At 39.6% G+C, this 24,433-nt stretch overlaps 1 protein-coding gene across 3 annotated transcripts in view; it reads left to right on the top strand.

Annotated features, from left to right (window-relative positions):
* DOCK4 (dedicator of cytokinesis 4) overlaps nt 1-4,091 on the top strand; it is a 486,764-nt gene extending 482,673 nt beyond the window's left edge. For all 3 annotated transcript variants that reach the window (XM_082399962.1, XM_082399963.1, XM_082399961.1), the window contains one exon: nt 1,373-4,091. In XM_082399962.1, coding sequence (XP_082256088.1) covers nt 1,373-1,813 — 441 coding nt within the window. In that variant the 3' untranslated portion in view covers nt 1,814-4,091. The remainder of the gene's footprint in view (nt 1-1,372) is intronic.
* The last annotated feature ends 20,342 nt before the right edge of the window (nt 4,092-24,433 follow it).

The following is a 24,433-nucleotide window of genomic DNA, read 5'->3' as shown; positions in this document are numbered from 1 at the left end:
TAGAATGCAGAAAACTCCTTGACTGATAGTTTTATCAGCAATTAAATGATGGAATTAACCCCGTGAAGACTCAGCTTACCTGCCTTATTTTGAACTTAGTGTCTAGTTTTTAACAAAAAATTGCAGTGAATTTGGATCTCTTAATTGGCCATGCTTAACTTTAGGCTCCTGCTAAATGAAAGGATTTGTGTCTACTAACATTGTTTTTGTTTCAAAAGAGAGACCAAGGTAAAGTTAGTCTAGGGTAACACTTCTTGGTTTTATAGGCCGTTTATGTGATACATGAAAAAAAATGGTCTATGGTCAAATAAGTTTAGGAAACACTGGGCTGAACAAAGTTATCTGGGTTGCTTTGTTAGAAGACTTTAAGAAGCTAATATGCTTTGAATGGACTCAAGGAGTACACAGGGTGCAGTATTTCCCAGTGGAACCCTTAGGGAAGTAGCACATTCCGATGCCAGCGGGGCTAGACAGCTAACAAATGAGTGAAGGAGGCCAGGAGGCCTCAACGTGTTGGCGTGGGAATGGTGGGAAACTGAAGAATTCATGCCCCATCCAAAGGGGACAGCCCTGCTCAGCTTCAAAATATTATCTCCAGTAAGAGAAAGTGAGCAGTTGTTGCTAGAACTCCCAGTGGTTCTGCTGAGCTAGAAAGGGAAGTGGTACCTCCAACGGGTTTTGGTTTGGTTTGGTTTTTGCCAGTTTCCTATCTATCTTTCAAACCATGGGACTAATGATATGCCTCTGCATTTTCTCCCTGAGTGCTTTTATCCTCTTTCTGTCCTGACCATGATGAGGAGTAAAGTGGGCAGTGAGGTTGAACTGAATGGGCTGGCGGCCCTGGCAGATAAATGCCTGATGTATATGTGCGGTTCTGAGGCACACCGGCACTCAGATTTGAGTCTGGGTGTCTGCATGAGGCTTCCAGGGCCGACAGAGCAAAACCTGACAGACTGGGAGGGCTTCAACAACAGAAATGTATTTTCTCACGGTTCTGGAGGCTCCAGGTCCAAGATCAAGGTGCCACCATTCTCGGTTTCTCCTGCGGCCTCTCTCCTTGGCTTGCGGACGGCCACCTTCTCCTTATGTCCTCAGGGTCTTTTCTCTGTGGGCATGCATCTTTGGTGTCTCTTTGCGTCCAATTTTTTTTTTTCCTAAAAGGATACCAGATTGGGTTGGGGTCCACCCTGAGGGCCTCAATTTCACTTACCACTTCTTTAAAGGCTGTGTCTCCAAATGCAGGCACATGGGGGGTGGTGGGTCAGGGGGTAGGGCTTCAACCTGTGGATGGGTGGGGGACGCAGTGGGGCTCATCACGGTGTCAGTGACTCTCTGCTGTGTCTCCCCCACCCCCCCTTTCCACTCCGCACAGGGCTCCGTGCAGTCTTTCACCCCCTCCCCGGTGGAGTATCACTCCCCAGGACTCATCTCCATCTCCAACTCCCCCGTCCTGTCCGGCAGCTACAGCAGTGGGATTTCGTCCCTCAGCCGGTGTAGCACGTCGGAAACCTCAGGCTTTGAAAATCAGGTGAACGAACAGTCGGTGGCGCCGGGGTCGGGGTCAGGCCACAGCGGGTCCGAGGAGCCGGTGCGCAGGGAGAGCAAGACGCCGCCGCCGTACAGCGTGTACGAGCGGACACTGCGGCGCCCGGTCCCGCTACCTCACAGCCTGGCCATCCCCGTCACGGCGGAACCGCCCGCCTTGCCCCCCAAGCCTCTGGCGGCGCGATCGGGACACCTGGAGAACGGGACCAGGAGGACGGACCCCGGCCCGCGGCCCAGACCCCTGCCCCGGAAAGTCTCCCAGTTATAAGAAGTCCCTTTCCTATTTCCCTGCGATGAATTCTCTGCCGTTTACAAGAAATAAGAGGTATGGTGAGAAGACATTTAGTGTAGGCACTTTAATAACTTACTCAGATTTGTCTTTAGATGAATGGAATTAAAACTCGCTTGTTAATAGAATGTTGTTGCACAATATTAAAAGTTACTGATCTCAAACGCCAGGTGTTCCAAGTATGGCTGAATTTTCATTACAGTGTTTCTCATTTGGAAGTGATAAATAGTAATAAAGCCTTCTTTTGTATCTTTTTATGTTCACTTTTTTTACATAGTTTAATCTTAAAACCAGTACAATATTGTCGAACAATACGAAGCGTGATAATGTTGTATACTTTTTACTGAATACTTGATATTTCAAGAAAGCTTATTAAGTCATTGTACATCCTAACAAACACAGTAGTCCTTATTTTAGAAGACTTCTGTAAATAAGGTGAGATTTCTGGCTCTTTCTATGAACAGACTGATGAATGCACATCTTCAGAATTAAAAGTTAAAGCAAGCTAGTGAGACAGTAAACTTAAGGGGTTGCAAGGATTGGGACTGGAAGTGGTTTTGTTCTTGAAGCAAAATACTTCTTTAAGGTTGCTTTTCACCTTGGCTGCTGTCTACATTCTTAAAACGCTACTTTACCAATTGGTTGGTAAACCCTTTAGTACCCTGGCACCATGGTATCTACTGTATTTCTTTTCAAGGTGCAATTTACTTCCAGAGTTCCAATCAGGTAGATGAAGCAAAAGACCCCAGGAGAAATGTTTACTTGAATCTTGTGCTTCCTCACTTGATAGTTTCCTCTACCAAATTTGTCACTGAAGAAGAACAGATGTTCATGTGTTAAGTAGGCACAAATTAATGTGTCCCATTAGCAAGAATTCAGGAATCAATACAGGACAGCAGTAAATTAATAGAGTAAATGAAGAAAAGAAACAGAGAGAAAATATATTAGCATGATTAAATGGCAAAAGGACTTTCAAAAGGCAAGGACATTAACTTTCAATCCTGCACAAAATAAGGAATTCCTCACAACTCTCCATTATTACTGGTGGAGCTTGTCTTCTTAGCTAATCCTGTTGTCCTTTTGTTGAAGGAGGATGGCGGTAGACCACTCTAGCTTGAATACTGCAACACAGCATCTTAGATCTAGATAGGGACACTCATGCCACAGTCATAGGAGTGTGAAAAAAGCACCTTGTATGTGGTAACGTATTTTGTATCTTTGTTTTCTTTACTGACTGTTTATAACACTCAACTGACAATAGATATGAACTGTATTTTAAATCATACTGTTGAATATTTTCCCTCTTCTGTTGGGAAGCTCATTTTAGTTTAACTGTGTTTGTTTTTGTTGATAGCTTACCTGGAAGGCAGTGACAACTTTTTTATATTCCCTTAATGAAACCATTCAGCAGGTATACGCTGTTGAGGCTGGTTATAGAGGTTTTCTATAATAAATGTTCAAGTATTTTTGTACATAACTGGTTAATTTTAATAAGAGATACCATTATGTGTAAAAAAAAAAGTAAAAATAAAAGCAAACTGTTGTGGAAGCAGTACGATTGTTATAATTATGCCAAATACTTTATGTACGGAAAAAAATATTTGTACATATGTGCTTCTAACAATAATTCTGCCATATTGACTTTACAGTTTTGAATGTCAGAAAATTAATATATGTTAAAATATTTATGTTTAGTGAAATTTTTCATAATAGAGAAAAGGAACATGAATTTTAGCTTTGTATCTTGCAAGTTTTTCGGTTGAAAATTTCTTGCACTAGCTTTTGCTTTTGATGATAACACTTTGTGTTTGTAATCACATCCTTAAGTATATATATATCTATATATATATATCTATATATATATATCTATATATATATATCTATATATATATATCTATATATATATATCTATATATATAGGAAGATCCGTATTTCTGTTGCTTTAAAGAAGTAAAGACTTCCTTCCATTTAAATAAGGTGACATGCATAAGATAACAAAGCTTCTTTGATTTCCTTTTCCTCTGTAATTTAATAGATTCCTTGACTAGTGCTTGGGCACAGTATAAATCAGTGTTATTTGCTCTTGAAGCCATTTAAAAAAAAAATTTTTTTTTTTGGCAATGAACAGTTGATCATGTGTGTGTATTTCTGAAGCAGCTATATAGCAGAACATTTCAAGAGATTCTGTTAGCCCAGATGTTAATGTTGGTTGCTGCTGAATGGTAAATATTAAATAAAATTACCTGATTAATCTTGATATTTGTCTTTATTCCTGTCATCAGCATATCTTTACCTGGAACAGAAGCTGTGTAAATAACTGCCAAGTGTACAAAAGGAATAGTTAGTTGAGTGCTGCTTTTGCCAGTTGGGCAAACTATCTGCCTGCCTGCTTTCCTCCTGATTTTCATAAAATGATTGATTGATAGGAAATACATTTAACACTGCAAAATCCACTGACTACCAAATTTGTTAATAAACCCTGGCTTTTAATTTTGTGAGATGCGTCGATGCTGTGTTAGATTTACAACATTTATGTCACTCAGTGCTAAGCAAGGCCCTGTCTAAAGCCTCTGTTCCATTAAATACTAAAACCCATTTAAAGGTCATTGTCCATGTCTTCCTGATTATTTCTCAACATTGATTTTAGAGCATTTTGGGATCATTTTCATTACCACTGAACCCACGAGTCTTTCGATTCTACAAGCCTCATTACAATATGAATAGCTTCTTTTCCTACCTTAGTAGTCTTCTCTTCAAATTGATATTTTCTCTACAAAACACAGCAAAGAAAATAACAAGTTACACAGCTTTGCCTTTATTTGATCTTTACACATTAAAAGATGGCTTTATCATCAGAATAAATAAATTCTTAGTTATTGAATGAAATAAACCTTGTCCTCATTACATAAGGATACCATTAAAAAGACTTGAAAATTTGACAGAATACCAATCCCCCAACATAACTATTATTTTTACATATTCCTTTTGTCTTTTTCTTTATGCATATATGGCATAGTTTTCCTACTTTGTTGAGTGCTGGTTCCCCAAGTATCCCAACACAATCTAATGATAATACAGGGCTGAGATCACTGCCCACTGCCATAAGGGGGAGTACCACCTCAACAGAGCTTTGGCAGGGTCTTAGAGAGGCAAGGGCAAGATCAGATTTTATTGAAATTCTGGAGTTTTGTTTAAGGTACATCATTCAATGAGCAGACCTTAAGATTGGGTAAAGATCATGATATAATTCTTGAGGGTTGGTTAGAAACAACAGGATTGAGGTGTTCTGTTAACTGATACTTTCTATTGACAATTTGATGGGTCTGTTGAGAAATTACGTTATGAAAAATAAACTTATTTACCTGGCAAAGAGACTCCTGGAAAAGTTATGCCAGCAAACATTGGAATAGTGAGGTCATGTTCAAGTAGACATAAGCTGTATAGAGTAGATGGTTTCAGTTTTCAACATGTGTATTTTACATAGTGCTAATCACAGTGTACCTGGATGGACTACTCTTATTTTTTGTTTAATGTTACAGTAAGTATTTTCATGTTATTACATGTACATAAAAAGCAAAGTATATATTCCCACCATTTACTTAGCCATTCCCCTATTAATGGACATGATATCATTTCCAGTTTTTCACTACTACAAATAATACCACTGGGACTCTTCTGACATATAGCTTTTTCCATGTTTTGGGTTATTTCTTTAGCATGCAGTCCTAGACTAAAATTGTGAAGGCAAGGGAAGGATGATTTTTGTAGTTATCTTGCATACTGGCAAATTATTTCCCAAAAGAGTTGTACCAATTTTAGTGCCACCAGCAATATTTTTCCAAGATTAGATATTGATGGAGTGATTTTTTGCTGTGTGGGAAGAAAATATTGCTGCCTTACCTAAACTTTGAGAAAATGTTACTAAACCAGTTAAGTATTTTACAGAATTGTGTGTAAGGAAGTTGATATCCTACAAAGAAAATGAAAAGGAGAGATGAGACAACATTAAAGTAACAGGCACTAACAGTATAGCGCCTACTGAAAATACTTCATCTCAGAGAAGAGCTTGCTAGGAAGGCATTTTAGATCCTCTATTTGTATAGAATACTAGAAAATCCCCAACATTCTGAACACAGGTACCATCTCACTTATCCAGTTTACCCCTGTCATTCGCAATCAGTGAAGAAGCCAAAAACCTAGAAATGAGGACACTGACCTGAACAACCATAATAAATGCCACTGTCAACTGAGTGCAGTGTCCCAAAGACAATGAGGCTAATGAAATGCTTGATGTGTTTGAATTTACTGAGAGGAGATTATACTTTTGTAAGAAGTTGAGGGATGGATAAGAGAGGTACCTGGAAAGCTATGCAAGTCAAGGGGGAAGAAATGAACTCCAGAAAAAACAAAAAAAATGTTTAGATAAGTAACGTAATTATAGTATACCATGGGGGTCAGCTATACATAATATTTACATAGTCATGGAAATGCAAAACATATATTGGTCTAACTCCAAATTACATTGGAAGGATGAGGGTAAGGAAGGAATCTGTGTATATGGAGAATAACAAATTCTCATCTTCCGTATAGGGATGTCAATCAGTAATGCCTAAAATTTAAAGACAATCAAAAAGTAGCAATTTAATATACTTTAATTTAGATATAAGAGCAAAAGTTAAGAAATAACTTGAAAATGATGGCCCCTCTGGAGTGAAAATGGCTGCAGGACAGGAATGTTGCAGGAAACTCCTGGTTTTCACAATGGTTTAAACAACTATATGCGTATTTGACTGTGATATATTTTAAGAGATTTTTAAAAATGATTCCTACAACATTCATTCAGATACCACCACACTGGTTTCACTTCTCTTATTTGTTTTCCCTCCAAATCCAAAACAGATGTGGATTTGGAGCTCTTTGAGAAGCACATACAGAGTTTGCCAGGAGATTTCTACTTCACAGGCATGGATGTGGCAGATAGTAGGAAGTGAAGGGGAGGAGTTTCTGGTCCTATATGCAACTCCTCTGGGAGAAGTGATTGGCAGTAATACAAGCAAATTTTAATTCCATTCATGACTAAAGCCCATCCGTTAAGTCATTTGCAATAGGTTTAAGGGGCTGGCTCCTCTTTGTTCTTTAGTAGCAGCACTAAGCAGCCAATAGAAACAATTTTTAGACAGGTCTGAAAAGAATTCTGCACATATCCCCAGTTTACAAGTTCCGTTTGTGTCAATAATGTGAATTTTCTCATCCTGAAAGAAGCACACACAGGTCTTAGTGTGACTGACTTGGGAACAAGAGGCAACAGTCCCACATTATTTCCCTCCAAGAGGGAGAAAATTAGCTTATTAGAAAATAATTAATTCTTTTTAAAAAGGTAAATACACAGTGAGCATCAAAAGAACTTCAAGCCTGAAATGAAACTTGGCAGAGGGTGTCCTGGTACATCCATCATCGCTCCCCTCACTATACCTCAATCTCTTGCCTCACCACCTACAACTTACCCGAGTCCTTGTTCCAAACCCAGAAAAAGGGGCTCCCCTCATCAGAATTATGCTCTCTACCCATGAGTTGATCCCACCTCACCTCCCTCTGAATCCTTCCATATCTATGAGGAAGTGAGGGGGAATCTGGCTGTGACCTTTGATCTTATTAATGCAACTGATCTGATGGCTGGGCCTGAAGACAAGAACAAATATAACTAAATGTTTACCAACTTCAGTTAACTTTTCTTTTCTCCCTTTTTTATTCCTTTTGGTAAGGCAACTGAGCTTAAGAATTTACAAGTTGGCATGAAATTTCAAAATTTATGTAAGTCAGAGAAAAATATAGCCAAGATAAAAGAGCAAACAGACTAAAAAAACATTTGTACCATATATGACAATGTTAATATCCTTATGAAGAATTCACCTAAATTGATTTTAAAAAATAATAATTAAGACTGTTAAGAGATATAAGTATTGGAAAGGAAGGGAGAAAGTATGCTAATAGGCAAAAAAATAATTTACAAAAGATGAACCATAAACAAACATAGTAAAATAACTAACTGAACTACTAATCAAAGAAAAACAAATGAAAACAACAATAAAGTAACATTTGTTGCTTATGAAATTAGCTATATGTATAAAATGACAGCACCCAATTCTGGGAAGAGTATGGTGACAAGTTGTCCTCATTGATATAGCTGGTGGCACTAAATTAGGAAAACCTTTTTGAAATGCAATTTGGCAGTATGGATCCAGAATCTAAAAAATAGTCATGTCCTTTGAGCCATAACTCATGACTGGAAATCTATGAGAAGAAAATAATTCAACATGCAACATGGGTATATGGAGAAACAACAGGCAAAAATTTAAAGTCATAGAAATGTTAGTATGGAGATGGCTACATAAAATATAACATCCAATCAAAAGAATGGGGGGTGGAGTCAAGATGGCGTACTAGGAGGATGCGGAATTCACATCTCCTCACAACTAGGGCACCTACCAGGAACCGATGGGGGACCACGGACACCTAAGGGGACGGGAGGAACCCCCAGTGACTGGGTAGGACGTGGGGCGTGGTAGGAGTGAAGAGGGAGGAGAAGGGGAGGTGGGACGGGACTGGTGCCTCTGAGGGGCAGCTGGGGTAGGGGAAGGGATCCCACGCCCAAAGGGGGAAATTGGGGAACCATTGGGAGGGCAGAGGATCAAAAGGCATCGTGGCCATGTTTCCCCTGTCCACTTGGACACCCAGAAACCTGTTGAGATCCCAGGCCTGATCCTCTGCCCACTGAGGCCCCCTCCATCCATGCGGGTCCTGAGGGAGTGGGAGGGAGGGAAGGGGGAGCAAACGTAAGGGCCAGACCTCCAGACGAGGACCCCTGAGGGGTGGCTGGGGGAGAGAAGGAGTTCCTACACCCAGTGGGACCCACCCATGGTTAGGGGTCCAGTGGTGATGGGGGAGACCCTGGGGGAGACAGTGGAGGAGGGAATGAAGGAACAGAAGGGAACGGGGCCAGTGCTTTCCCTGTCCACTTAGGCACCGGGAAGCCTGTTGGGTTCCCAGGCCTAATCCTCTGCCCTAGGAGCCTCCCTCCTGCAGCCCAGAGCCCAAGCCCTGCTCTTACTCCCCCTCCCAGGACCCTACGTCTACACTCGGAGACACCCTCCAACAAGCTGGGCCTAAACCCCACCTACACACCCTCACTCAGAACCCTACCTCCAAACTCCGGAAACCCACAGTCCAGAGGCCCTCCTTTCAAGGTGCTGCCTCTCCCATTCTGCGCAGGTCCTAAGCAGAGGCCCCACCCCATGCTCAAACATCACCCTCCAACCCACCTAGGTTCCACCCCACCCAAAACCCTGGCCTTGCCTAAGTTACACCCCCCACCTAAACCCTGCCCCCATAGCCAAGGTTTTTCTTCTTTTTTTCTTTTCTTTATTCCTCTTTTAGATTGGGGTTCTGTTTTACCGTGTTGATTCATTGTTGTTGATTCTTTTATATTTTTATTTTTCCTAATAATCTTATTTTTCTAATTTTATTTTATTCTTTATACTTTGTTAGTGATGTCTCCTTTTGGCTTGTTCTCCCCCCGCCTTTTTTTTTTTTTTTTCTTTCTTTTTTCTTTTTTCTGTTGTGGTTTTATTTTACCTTGTTGCAATTGTTTCAATTATAGTTTTATATTTCCTAATGTATTTTTTATCTTTCTAATTTTATTTTGTTTTTTATTCTTTGATATTGTACTGCTCCTTTTTTCCTTTCTTCCTTTATTTATTTATTTTTTTTACTGCACCACAAAGCTTGTGGGATCTCGGTTCCCAAGTCAGAGGTTGGGCCTGAGCTCCTGTGGTGGGAGCTCTGAGTCCAAACCGCTGGACTAACAGAGAACCTCAGAACCCAAGGAATATCAATAGAAGTAAGGTCTACCAGAGGTCCTCACCTCAGCACCAGGACCCAGCTCTATCCAACTGCCTGCAAACTCCAGTGCTGGATGTCTCAGGCCAACCAGTAAGACAGGAATACAGCACCATCCATCATCAAAAAAAAAAAAAAAAAAATGAAATGACAAAAAGTTTGTTACAGACAAAGGAGCAAGGTAAAAACCTACAAGACCAAATAAATGAAGATGAAATAAGCAACTGACCTGAAAAAGAATCCAGAGTAATGACAGCAAAGATGATCCAAAATCTCAGGAACAAAATGGAGAAAATACAAGAAACATTTAACAAGGATATAGAAGAATTAAAGAGCAAACAAACAGTGATGAACAACACAATTACTGAAATTAAAAATACTCTAGAAGGAATCAGTAACAGAATAACTGAGACAGAAGAACGGATAAGTGACCTGGAAGATAAAATGGTGGAAGTAACTGCCAGGGAGCAGAAAAAAGAAAAAAGAAAGAAAAAAATTGAGGACAGTCTCAGACCACTGGGACAACATTAAATGCACCAACATTCTAATTATAGGGGTCCCAGAAGAAGAAGAGAAAAAGAAAGTGTTTGAGAAAATATTTGAAGAGATTATAGTTGAAAACATCCCTAACATGTGAAAGGAAATAGTCAATCAATCCAGGAAGCACAGAGAGTACCATAAAGGATAAACCCAAAGAGAAACATGCCGAGACATATTAATCAAACTATCAAAAATTAATTACAAAGAAAAAATATTGAAAGCAGCAAGGGAAAAGCAACAAATAACATACAAGGGAATTCCCATAAGGTTAACAGCTGATATTTCAGCAGAAACTCTACAAGCCAGAAGGGAGTGGCAGGACATATTTAAGGTGATGAAATGGAAAAACCTACAACCAAGATTACCCTACCCAGCAAGGATCTCATTCAGATTTGATGGAGAAATTAAAAGCTTTACAGACAAGCAAAAGCTAAGAGAATTCAGCACCATCAAACCAGCTTTACAACAAATGCTAAACGAACTTCTCTAGGCAGGAAACACAAGAGAAGGAAAAGACCTACAATAACAAACCCAAAACAATTAAGAAAATGGTAGTAGGGACATACATATCAATAATTAACTTAAATGTTAATTGATTAAACGCTGCAACCACATAGACTGGCTGAATGGATACAAAAACAAGACCCGTCTATAGGCTGTCTACAAGAGACCCACTTCAGACCTAGGGACACACACAGACTGAAAGTGAGGGGATGGAAAAAGATATTCCATGCAAATGTAAATCAAAAGAAAGCTGGTGTAGCAATTCTCATATCAGACATAGCAATTCTCATATAGGCTTTAAAATAAAGACTCTTACAAGAGACAACGAAGGACACTACATAATGATCAAGGGATCAATCCAAGAAGAAGATATAACAATTGTAAATATTTATGCACCCAACATAGGCACACCTCAATACATAAGGCAAATGCTAACAGCCATAAAAGGGGAAATCGCCAGTAACACTATAATAGTAGGGGACTTTAACACCCCACTTTCACCAATGGACAGATGATCCAAAATGAAAATTAATAAGGAAACACAAGCTGTGAATGACACATTAAACAAGATGGACCTAATTGATATTTACAGGACACTCCATCCAAAAACAACAGAATACACTTTTTTCTCAAGTGCTCATGGAACATTCTCCAGGATAGACCATATCTTGGGTCACAAATCAAGCCCTGGTAAACTTAAGAAAATTGACGTCATATCAAGTATCTTTTCCGAACACAACCCTATGAGACTAGATATCAATTACAGGAAAAAACTGTAAAAAATACAAACACATGGAGGCTAAACAATATGCTACTAAATAACCAAGAGATCACTGAGGAAATCAAAGAGGAAGTCAAAAAATACCTAGCAACAAATGACAATGAAAACACAATAACCCAAAACCTATGGGATGCAGCTAAAGCAGTTCTAAGAGGGAAGTTTATAGCAATACAATCCTACCTCAAGAAACAAGAAACATCTCAAATAAACAACCTAACCTTACACCTGAAGCAATTAGAGAAAGAAGAACAAATAAACCCCAAAGTTAGCAGAAGGAAAAAAATCATAAATATCAGATCAGAAACAAATGAAAAAGAAATGAAATAAACAATAGCAAAGATCAGTAACTCTAAAAGTTGGTTCTTTGAGAAGATAAACAAAATTGATAAACCATTAGCCAGACTAATCGAGAAAAAAAGGGTGAAGACTCAATAGATTTAGAAATGAAAAAGGAGAAGTAACAACTGACACTGCAGAAATACAAAGTATCATGAGAGATTACTACAAGCAACTATACACCAATAAAATGGACAACCTGGAAGAAATGGACAAATTCTTAAAAGTGCAGAACCTTCTGAGACTGAACCAGGAAGAAATAGAAAATATAAACAGACCAATCACAAGCACTGAAATAGAAACTGTAATTAAAAATCTTCCTACAAACAAAAGACCAGGACCAGATGGCTCCACAGACGAATTCTATCAAACATTTAGAGAAGAGCTAACACCTATCCTTCTCAAACTCTTCCAAAATATAGCAGAGGGAGGAACACTCCCCAACTCATTCTACGAGGCCACCATCACCCTGATACCAAAACCAGACAAAGATGTCACAAAAAAAGAAAACTAGAGGCCAATATCTCTGATGAACATACATGCAAAAATCCTCAACAAAATACTAGCAAACAGAATCCAGCAGCACATTAAAAGGATCAGACACCATGATCAAGTGGTGATCTGTGGTGAAACCCACAGCCAACATCATTCTCAATGGTGAAAAACTGAAACCATTTCCTCTAAGATCAGGAACAAGACAAGGTTGCCCACTCTCACCACTGTTATTCAACATAGTTTTGGAAGTTTTAGCCACAGCAATCAGAGTAGAAAACAAATAAAAGGAATCCAAATCGGAAAAGAAGACGTAAAACTGTCACTGTTTGCAGGTGACATGATACTATACATAGAGAATCCTAAAGATGCTACCAGAAAACTACTAGAGCTAATCAATGAATTTGGTAAAGTAGCAGGATACAAAATGAATGCACAGAAATCTTTTGCATTCCTATATACTAATGATCAAAATCTGAAAGATAAATTAAGGAAACACTCCCATTTACCATTGCAACAAAAAGAATAAAATACCTAGGAATAAACCTACCTAAGGAGACAAAAGACCTGTATGCAGAAAACTTTAAGACACTGATGAAAGAAATTAAAGATGATACAAACGGATGGAGAGATATACCATGTTCTTGGATTGGAAGGATCAACATTGTGAAAATAACTATACTACCCAAAGCAATCTACAGATTCAGTGCAATCCCTATCAAACTACCACTGGCATTTTTCACAGAACTAAAACAAAAAATTGCACACTTTGTATGGAAACACAAAAGACCCCGAATAGCCAAAGGAATCTTGAGAACGAAAAATGGAGCTGGGGGAATCAGACTCCCTGACTTCAGACTATACTACAAATATACAGTAATCAAGACAGTATGGTACTGGCACAAAAACAGAAATATAGATCAATGGAACAGGATAGAAAGCCCAGTGATAAACCCACACACATACGGTCACCTTATCTTCTATAAAGGAGGCAAGAATATACAATGGAGAAAAGACAGCCTCTTCAATAAGTGGTGCTGGGAAAACTGGACAGCTATATGTAAAAGAATGAAATTAAAACACTCCCTAACACCATACACAATAATAAACTCAAAATGGATTAAAGACCTAAATGTAAGGTCAGACACTATATATAAAATTCTTAGAGGAAAACATAGGAAGAACATTCTTTGACATAAATCACAGCAAGATCCTTTTTGACCCACCTCCTAGAGAAATGGAAATAAAAACACAAATAAACAAATGGGACCTAATGAAACTTAAAAGCTTTTGCAGAGCAAAGGAAAACATAAACAAGACCAAAAGACAACCTTCGGAATGGGAGAAAATATTTGCAAATGAAGCAACTGACAAAAGATTAATCTCCAAAATATACAAGCAGCTCATGCAGTTCAATATCAAAGAAACAAACAACCCAAACCAAAAATGGACAGAAGACATAAATAAACATTTCTCCAAAGAAGATATACAGATTGCCAACAAACACATGAAAAGATGCTCAACATCACTAATCATCAGAAAATTGCAAATCAAAACTACGATGTGGAGAGAGAAGATGGCGGAAGAGTAAGACGCAGAGATCACCTTCCTTCCCACAGATACAGTAGAAATACATCTACACGTGGAACTGCTCCTACAGAACACCCACTGAATGCTGGTAGAAAACGTCAGACCTCCCAAAAGGCAAGAAAATCCCCACGTACTTGGGTAGGGCAAAAGAAAAAAGAAATAACAGAGACAAAAGAATAGGGACGGGACTGCACCAGTGGGAGGGAGCCATGAAGGAGGAAAGGTTTCCACACACTAGGAAGCCCCTTCGCGGGCAGAGACTGTGGGTGGCAGAGGGGGGAAGCTTCGGAGCCACGGAAGAGAGCGCAGCCACAGGGGTGCAGAGGGCAAAGCGGAGAGATTCCCGCACAGAGGCTCGGCGCCGAGCAGCACTCACCAGCCCGAGAGGCTTGTCTGCTCACCTTCCGGGATGGGCGGATGCTGGAAGCTGAGGCTCGGGCTTTGGTTGATCGCAGGGAGAGGCCTGGGGTTGGCGGCGTGAACACAGCCTGAAGGGGTTAGAGCACTAGAGCTGGCTGGGAGGGAGTCCGGGAAAAAGTCTGCAGCCGCCAAAGAGGCAAGAGACTTTTTCTTGCCTCTTTGTTTCGCGGCGTGCAAGGAGAGGGGATTCAGAGCGCCGCCTAAACAAGCTCCAGAGACGGGCACGAGCCGCAGCGATCAGCGCAGGCCCCAGAGACGGGCGTGAGACGCTAAGGCTGCTGCTGCCGCCACCAAGAAGCCTGTGTGCGAGCACAGGTCACTCTCCACACCATCCCTCCCGGGAGCCGGTGCAGCCCGCCACTGCCAGGGTCCCGTGATCCAGGGACAAGTTCCCCGGGAGAACGCACGGCACGCCTCAGGCTGCTGCAACGTCACGCGAGCCTCTGACGCCGCAGGCTCGCCCCGCATCCGTACCCCTCCCTCCCCCCGGCCTGAGTGAGCCAGAGCCCCCGAAGCAGCTGCTACTTTAACCCCGTTCTGTCTGGGCGGGGAACAGACGCCCTCAGGCGACCTACATGCAGAGGCGGGTCCAAATCCAAAGCTGAACCCCGGGAGCTGTATGAACAAAGAAGAGAAAGGGAAATCTCTCCCAGCAGTCTCAGAAGCAGCGGATTAAAACTCAACAAACAACTTGATGTGCCTGCATCTGTTGAATACCTGAATAGAAAACGAATCATCCCAAATTCAGGAGGTGGACTTTGGGAGCAGGATATATTAATTTTTCCCCTTTTCCTTTTTTTCTGAGTGTATATGTGTATGCTTCTGGGTGAGATTTTGACTGTATAGCTTTGCTTTATAATAGCTTTATTTTACTTCACTATATTATAGCCTCTTTCTTTCTTTCTTTCTTTCTATTTTTTCTCCCTTTTACTCTGAGCCGTGTGGATGAAAGGCTCTTGGTGCTCCAGCCAGGCATCAGGGCTGTGCCTCTGAGGTGGGAGAGCCAACTTCAGGACACTGGTCCACAAGAGACCTCCCAGCTCCACATAATACCAAACCGTGAAAATCTCTCAGAGATCTCCATCTCAACATTAAGACCCAGCTTCACTCAACGACCAGCAAGCTACAGTGCTGGACACCCTATGCCAAACAACTAGCAAAACAGGAACACAGCCCCATCCATTAGCAGAGAGGCTGCCTAAAATCGTAATAAGGCCACAGACACCCCAAAATATACCACCAGACGTGGACGTGCCCACCAGAAAGACAAGATCCAGCCTCATCCACCAGAGCTCAGGCACTAGTTCCCTCCACCAGGAAGCCTACACAACCCACTGAACCAACCTTAGCCACTGGGGACAGATACCAAAAACAACGGGAACTACGAACCTGCAGCCTGTGATAAGGAGACCCCAAACACAGTAAGATAAGCAAAGTGAGACGGCAGAAAAACACACAGCAGATGAAGGAGCACGGTCAAAACACACCAGACCTAACAAATGAAGAGGAAATAGGTAGTCTACCTGAAAAAGAATTCAGAATAATGATAGTAAGGATGATCCAAAATCTTGGAAATAGAATAGACAAAATGCAAGAAACATTTAACAAGGACGTAGAAGAACTAAAGAGGAACCAAGCAGCGATGAAAAACACAATAAATGAAATTAAAAATACTCTAGATGGGATCAATAGCAGAATAACTGAGGCAGAAGAACGGATAAGTGACCTGGAAGATAAAATGGTGGAAATAACTACAGCAGAGCAGAATAAAGAAAAAAGAATGAAAAGAACTGAGGACAGTCTCAGAGACCTCTGGGACAACATTAAATGCACCAACATTCGAATTATAGGGGTCCCAGAAGAAGAGGAGAAAAAGAAAGGGACTGAGAAAATATTTGAAGAGATTATAGTTGAAAACTTCCCTAATATGGGAAAGGAAATAGTTAATCAAGTCCTGGAAGAACAGAGAGTCCCATACAGGATAAATCCAAGGAGAAACATGCCAAGACACATATTAATCAAACTATCAAAAATTAAATATAAAGAAAACATATTAAAAGCAGCAAGGGAAAAACAACAAATAACACACAAGGGAATCCCCATAAGGTTAACAGCTGATCTTTCAGCAGAAACTCTGCAAGCCAGAAGGGAGTGGCAGGATATACTTAAAGTCATGAAGGAGAAAAACCTACAACCAAGGTTACTCTACCCAGCAAGGATCTCATTCAGATTCGATGGAGAAATTAAAACCTTTACAGACAAGCAAAAGCTGAGAGAGTTCAGCACCACCAAACCAGCTTTACAACAAATGCTAAAGGAACTTCTCTAGGCAAGAAACACAAGAGAAGGAAAACACCTACAATAACAAACCCAAAATATTTAAGAAAATGGGAATAGGAACATACATATCGATAATTACCTTAAATGTAAATGGATTAAATGCTCCCACCAAAAGACACAGACTGGCTGAATGGATACAAAAGCAAGATCCATATATATACTGTCTACAAGAGACCCACTTCAGACCTACAGACACTTACAGACTGAAAGTGAGGGGATGGAAAAAGATATTCCATGCAAATGGAAATCAAAACAAAGCTAGAGTAGCAATTCTCATATCAGACAAAATAGACTTTAAAATAAAGACTATTACAAAAGACAACGAAGGACACTATATAATGATCAAGGGATTGATCCAAGAGGAAGGTATAACAATTGTAAATATTTATGCACCCAACATAGGAGCACCTCAATACATAAGGCAAATACTAACAGCCATAAAAGGGGAAATCGACAGTAACACAATCATAGTAGGGGACTTTAACACCCCACTTTCACCAATGGACAGATCATCCAAAATGAAAATAAATAAGGAAACACAAGCTTTAAATGATACATTAAACAAGATGGACTTAATTGATATTTTTATAGGACATTCCACCCAAAAACAACAGAATACACATTTTTCTCAAGTGCTCATGGAACATTCTCCAGGATAGATCATATCTTGGGTCACAAATCAAGCCTTGGTAAATTTAAGAAAATTGAAATCATATCAAGTATCTTTTCCGACCACAACGCTATGAGACTAGATATCAATTACAGGAAAAGATCTGTAAAAAATACAAACACATGGAGGCTACACAATACACTACTTAATAACGAAGTGATCACTGAAGAAATCAAAGGGGAAATCAAAAAATACCTAGAATCAAATGACAATGGAGACACGACGACCCAAAACCTATGGGATGCAGCAAAAGCAGTGCTAAGAGGGAAGTTTATAGCAATACAAGCCTACCTCAAGAACAGGAAACATCTCGAATAAACAACCTAACCTTGCACCTAAAGCAATTAGAGAAAGAAGAACAAAAAAACCCCAAAGCTAGCAGAAGGAAAGAAATCATAAAGATCAGATCAGAAATAAATGAAAAAGAAATGAAGGAAACAATAGCAAAAATCAATGAAACTAAAAGCTGGTTCTTTGAGAAGATAAACAAAATTGATAAACCATTAGCCAGACTCATCAAGAGAAACAGGGAGAAGACTCAAATCACTAGAATTAGAAATGAAAAAGGAGACGTAACCACTGACACTGCAGAAATACAAAAGATCATGAGAGATTACTACAAGCAACTCTATGCCAGTAAAATGGACAACCTGGAAGAAATGGACAGATTCTTAGAAATGCACAAACTACCGAGACTGAACCAGGAAGAAATAGAAAATATGAACAGACCAATCACAAGCACTGAAATTGAAACTGTGATTAAAAACCTTCCAACAAACAAAAGCACAGGACCAGATGGCTTCACAGGCGAATTCTATCAAACATTTAGAGAAGAGCTAACACCTATCCTTCTCAAACTCTTCCAAAATATTGCAGAGGGAGGAATACTCCCCAACTCATTCTACGAGGCCACCATCACCCTGATACCAAAACCAGACAAAGATGTCACAAAAAAAGAAAACTAGAGGCCAATATCTCTGATGAACATACATGCAAAAATCCTCAACAAAACACTAGCAAACAGAATCCAACAGCACATTAAAAGGATCATACACCATGATCAAGTGGGGTTTATCCCAGGAATGCAAGGATTCTTCAATATACGCAAATCAATCAATGTGATGCACCATATTAACAAATTGAAGGAGAAAAACCATATGATCATCTCAATAGATGCAGAGAAAGCTTTCGACAAAATTCAACACCCATTTATGATAAAAGCCCTGCAGAAAGTAGGCATAGAGGGAACTTTCCTCAACATAATAAAGGCCATATATGACAAACCCACAGCCAACATTGTCCTCAATGGTGAAAAAATGAAACCATTTCCACTAAGATCAGGAACAAGACAAGGTTGCCCACTCTCACCACTATTATTCAACATAGTTTTGGAAGTGTTAGCCACAGCAATCAGAGAAGAAAAAGAAATAAAAGGAATCCAAATCGGAAAAGAAGAAGTAAAGCTGTCACTGTTTGCAGATGACATGATACTATACATAGAGAATCCTAAAGATGCTACCAGAAAACTCCTAGAGCTAATCAATGAATTTGGTAAAGTAGCAGGATACAAAATTAATGCACAGAAATCTCTTGCATTTCTATACACTAGTGACGAAAAATCTGAAAGTGAAATTAAGAAAACACTCCCGTTTACCATTGCAACAAAAAGAATAAAATATCTAGGAATAAACCTACCTAAGGAGACAAAAGACCTGTATGCAGAAAAGTATAAGACCCTGATCAAAGAAATTAAAGATGATACAAACAGATGGAGAGAAATACCATGTTCTTGGATTGGAAGAATCAACATTGTGAAAATGACTCTACTACCCAAAGCAATCTACAGATTCAATGCAATCCCTATCAAACTCCCACTGGCATTTTTCACAGAACTAGAACAAAAAATTTCACAATTTGTATGGAAACACAAGAGACCCCGAATAGCCAAAGCAATCTTGAGAACGAAAAATGGAGCTGGGGGAATCAGGCTCCCTGACTTCGGACTATATTACAAAGCTTCAGTAATCAAGGCAGTTTGGTACTGGCACAAAAACAGAAATATAGATCAATGGAACAGGATAGAAAGCCCAGAGATAAACCCACGCACATATGGTCACCTTATCTTTGATAAAGGAGGCAAGCATATACAGTGGAGAAAAGACAGCCTCTTCAATAAGTGGTGCTGGGAAAATTGGACAGATACATGTAAAAGTATGAAATTAGAACACTCCCTGACACCATGCACAAAAATAAACTCAAAATGGATTAAAGACCTAAGTGTAAGGCCAGACACTATCAAACTCTTAGAGGAAAACATAGGCAGAACACTCTATGACATACATCACAGCAAGATCCTTTTTGACCCACTTCCTAGAGAAATGGAAATAAGAACACAAATAAACAAATGGGACCTAATGAAACTTAAAAGCTTTTGCACAGCAAAGGAAACCATAAACAAGACCAAAAGACAACCCTCAGAATGGGAGAAAATATTTGCAAATGAAGCAACTGACAAAGGATTAATCTCCAAGATTTACAAGCAGCTCATGCAGCTCAATAACAAAAAAACGAACAACCCAATCCAAAAATGGGCAGAAGGCCTAAATAGACCTTTCTCCAAAGAATATATACAGATTGCCAACAGACACATGAAAGAATGCTCAACATCATTAATCATTAGAGAAATGCAAATCAAAACTACAATGAGATATCATCTCACACCGGTCAGAATGGCCATCATCAAAAAATCTAGAAACAATAAATGCTGGAGAGAGTGTGGAGGAAAGGGAACTCTCTTGCACTGTTGGTGGGAATGTAAATTGATACAGCCACTATGGAGAACAGTATGGAGGTTCCTTAAAAAACTACAAATAGAACTACCATACGACCCAGCAATCCCACTACTGGGCATATACCCTGAGAAAACCATAGTTCAAAAAGAGTCATGTACCAAAATGTTCATTGCAGCTCTATTTACAATAGCCAGGACATGGAAGCAACCTAAGTGTCCATCATCGGATGAATGGATAAAGAAGATGTGGCACATATATACAATGGAATATTACTCAGCCATAAAAATAAATGAAATGGAGGTATTTGTAATGAGGTGGATAAAGTTAGAGTCTGTCATACAGAGTGAAGTAAGTCAGAAAGAGACAAACAAATACAGTATGCTAACACATATATATGGAATCTAAGGGAAAAAAAAAAAAAAGGCCATGAAGAACCTAGTGGCAAGACGGGAATAAAGACACAGACCTACTAGAGAATGGACTTGAGGATATGGGGAGGGGGTGGGGTGAGATGTGACAGGGTAAGAGAGTGTCATGGACATATATACACTACCAAATGTAAAATAGATAGCTAGTGGGAAGCAGCCGCATAGCACAGGGAGATCAGCTCGGTGCTTTGTGACCACCTAGAGGGGTGGGATGGGGAGGGTGGGAGGGAGGGAGATGCAAGAGGGAAGAGATATGGGAACATATGTATATGTATAACTGATTCACTTTGTTATAAAGCAGAAACTAACACACCATTGTAAAGCAATTATACTTCAATAAAGATGTTTAAAAAAAAAACAAACTATGATGTGGTATCACCTCACACCAGTCAGAATGGCCATCGTCAAAAAATCTACAAACAATAAATGCTGGAGAGGGTGTGGAGAAAAGGGTACCCTCTTGCACTGTTGATGGGAATGCAAATTGGTACAGCCACTATGAAGAACAGTATGGAAATTCCTTAATAAACTAAAAATAGAACTACCATATGACCTAGCAATCCCACTACTGGGCATATACCCTGAGAAAACCATAATTCAAAAAGAGTCATGTACCACAATGTTCATTGCAGTACTATTTACAATAGCCAGCATGTGGAAGCAGCCTAAGTGTCCATTGACAGATGAATGGATAAAGAAGGTGTGGCACACATATACAATGGAATATTACTCAGCCATAAAAAGAAATGAAACTGAGTTATTTGTAGTGAGGTGGATGGACCTAGAGTCTGTCATACAGAGTGAAGTAAGTCAGAAAGAGAAAAACAAATACTGTATGCTAACACAGTATATGGAATCTCAAAAAAAAAAAAAAAAAGGTTCTGATGAACCTAGGGGCAGGACAGGAATAAAGACACAGATGTAGTGAATGGACTTGAGGACATGGGGAGGGGGAAGGGTAAGCTGGGACGAAGTAAGGGAGTAGCATTGATGTATATAGACTACTAAATGTAAAATAGATAGCTAGTGGGAAGCAGCTGCATGGCACAGGGAGATCAGCTCAGTGCTTTGTGACCATCTAAAGGGGTGGGATAAGGAGGGTCGGAGGGAAACGTAAGAGGGAAGAGATATGGGGATATAGGTATGCATATAGCTGATTCACTTTCTTATACAGCAGAAACTAACACAACACTGTAAGGCAATTATACTCCAGTAAAGATGTTTAAAAAAAAAAAAGGAATGGTATATGCTAATTTGAAAAATGTATTTGAGGACTAGGAACAGGAAGGAAAAACTAATAGTGTTTGAAATGAAAAAAAGCAAGATTTAAAGTATTTGCACACTGGTGGTGTAGGAGAAGGAGACAAGATGGCAGAGTAGAAGGATGTGAGTTCACCCCTCCTTATAGAAACACCAAAATCACAACTAACTGCTGAGCAACCAGTGACAAAAAAGTGCTGGAACCTACCAAAAAAGATACCCTACATCCAAAGACAAAGAAGAAGCCACAACAAGACAGTAGGAGAGTCACAATCGCAATAAAATCAAATTTCATATATGCCAGGTGGGCAACCCACAAACTGGAAAACAATTATACCACAGAAGTTGTCCCACAGGAGTGAAAGTGTGTGTGTATAGCACAGGGAACTCTGCTCAGTACTCTGTAATAATCTAAATAGGAAAAGAATTTGAAAAAGAATAGATCCATGTATATGTATAACTGAACCAGTCTGCTCTACACAGGAGATTAACACAACGTTATTTATATTGGAGTATAATTGGTTAACGAAGATATAAATAAATAAATAAATAAAAGTATATGCAAACTGTGATTACAGCAGTGTTTTCAAAGATGCATACTTTAAAAAATACACCAAAGTGATACTAGTAATAGTTATTTTAAGGAGTGAAATTATGGGTGACCATACGTCTTTATTTTGAATTTTCTAAATTTATGAACAAATAGTTATTTATATATTTTTTTAAGTTTCAATGGAATTAGACGAGAAGGCCAAGGCACAACCAACTTAGAGTATTATCTAGAAATGGGTAAATCCTGGGTCAGGAGAATCAGGAGCAGCCTCAGGCCTGGATCTGGTCAAGTTCATCAATCTCCCAGAAGTGAGTGGGATAGACTGATTCCTCCTACTCAGGAATGCTGGGGTCACCTGGCAATGGGGTGTAATTGGGACATCTGGGATGCAACTTAAAGGAGAGAACTGGGGAGAAATAGAGGTAAGAGGCAACAAAAAGGGGTACTGGCACACAATGGAATCAGTGCTCCATGGGCTTCAAGAAAAAGGATGTGTAAGCAGAGGAGGAGAAGTACTTGGGGAGGGGAGCAGGAGAGTGCTGGCCCAGAACAATAGACTGGAAACAGAAAGAAAGCACGTTAAGGAGTGTGGTTTGGAAAAGTGGCAAGCATGCCAGCGCGGACTAATGGAGTTTCTCAAACGCCAATGTTGCTCCACTATGAAGTTTTCACACATTTTTTGTAAAATGAGAAAAATAAGAATAATACGATATCGAAATATTGGCTTAAATTTCCAATGGTCTTAACTTGTGAAGAACTTTTCTTTGTGGGATCTTCTTTATCTAGGGTGTTACAGTGTTCTGTTTTTGAACTGTTAGTAGTAGTAGATGACGTTTTTTCCCCGCAATATCTTTACTTGCACAATTAAAAGGTAACAACCTTATCACTGTCCCCCCATTTTTTTTGTTGTTGTTGTTGTACTGCTTCATGAAACCTCAAAGGCTGAGAAGTAGGGTAAGAGGAGTGGAGGTGGAAGCCCAGTTCTCTGAGTGGAGCATTGTTTGAGTGTGGGTAGGCGACTAGGGCCTGGGGCTTCCATTACTTTTGATGAAATAAGATGGGACAGATGCAGAAAATACCTTTTTTTTTTTCTTCTTGGACGCATGGCATGTGGGATCTTAGTTCCCCGACCAGGGATCAAACCTGCATCCCCTGCACTGGAAGCTCAGAGTCTTAACCACTGGACTGCCAGAGAAGTCCCCAGAAACTACTTTTAATACTCCTAATCCAAGAGTCAAAAGGATGCAACTAGAGATTACCATACTAAGTGAAGTAAGTCAGAAGGAGAAAGACAAATACCACATGATATCACTTATAGGTGGAATCTAAAATATGACTCAAATGAACCTATCTATGAAAGAGAAACAGAATCGCAGACATAGAGAACAGACTGGTGGTTGCCAAGGGAGAGGGGATTGGGGGAGAGATAGAGTGGGAGGCTGGGGTTAGCAGATGTGAGCTTCTATATATAGAATGGATAAACAATGTTGTACTGTATAGCACAGAGAACTATATTCAACATCCTATGATAAACCATAATGGAAAAGAATATAAAAAAGAATGTACCTATATATCTATCTATATATATATATATAGATATATACATGTGTGTAACTGAATCACTTTGCTGTACAGCAGAAATTAACACAACATTGTAAATCAACTATATACTTCAATTAAAAAATTTAAAAAATAAAAGTCAAAATTTACAGAAATGAGCTGATTAGTTATCACCTTGACCTCATGTATTTAGTGAGATGTAGCCTCTTAATAGTAATTTTATGTTATTTAGTAAGTTTCAACCTGTTTTACTTCTTCCTCTCTACCTCATCATGCTCAGCTGTGATTTCAAAGACTTTCTAGACTAAGAGCTTGGGGTTCATTTTGAACCTTGAGTGCTTGATTGCTGCAGATTTCAAGTCAAAAGCACTTGAGCAACCTGATGAGGGGGTAATGGCTCCCATATTCCTGCTACTGGCTTTTAAAGAACATTCCCA

The sequence above is a fragment of the Balaenoptera borealis genome (genome assembly GCF_965194805.1).
Source record: "Balaenoptera borealis genome assembly, chromosome: 7".
Taxonomy (NCBI): domain Eukaryota; kingdom Metazoa; phylum Chordata; class Mammalia; order Artiodactyla; family Balaenopteridae; genus Balaenoptera; species Balaenoptera borealis.
This window is presented reverse-complemented; position numbering and strand designations above follow the sequence as displayed.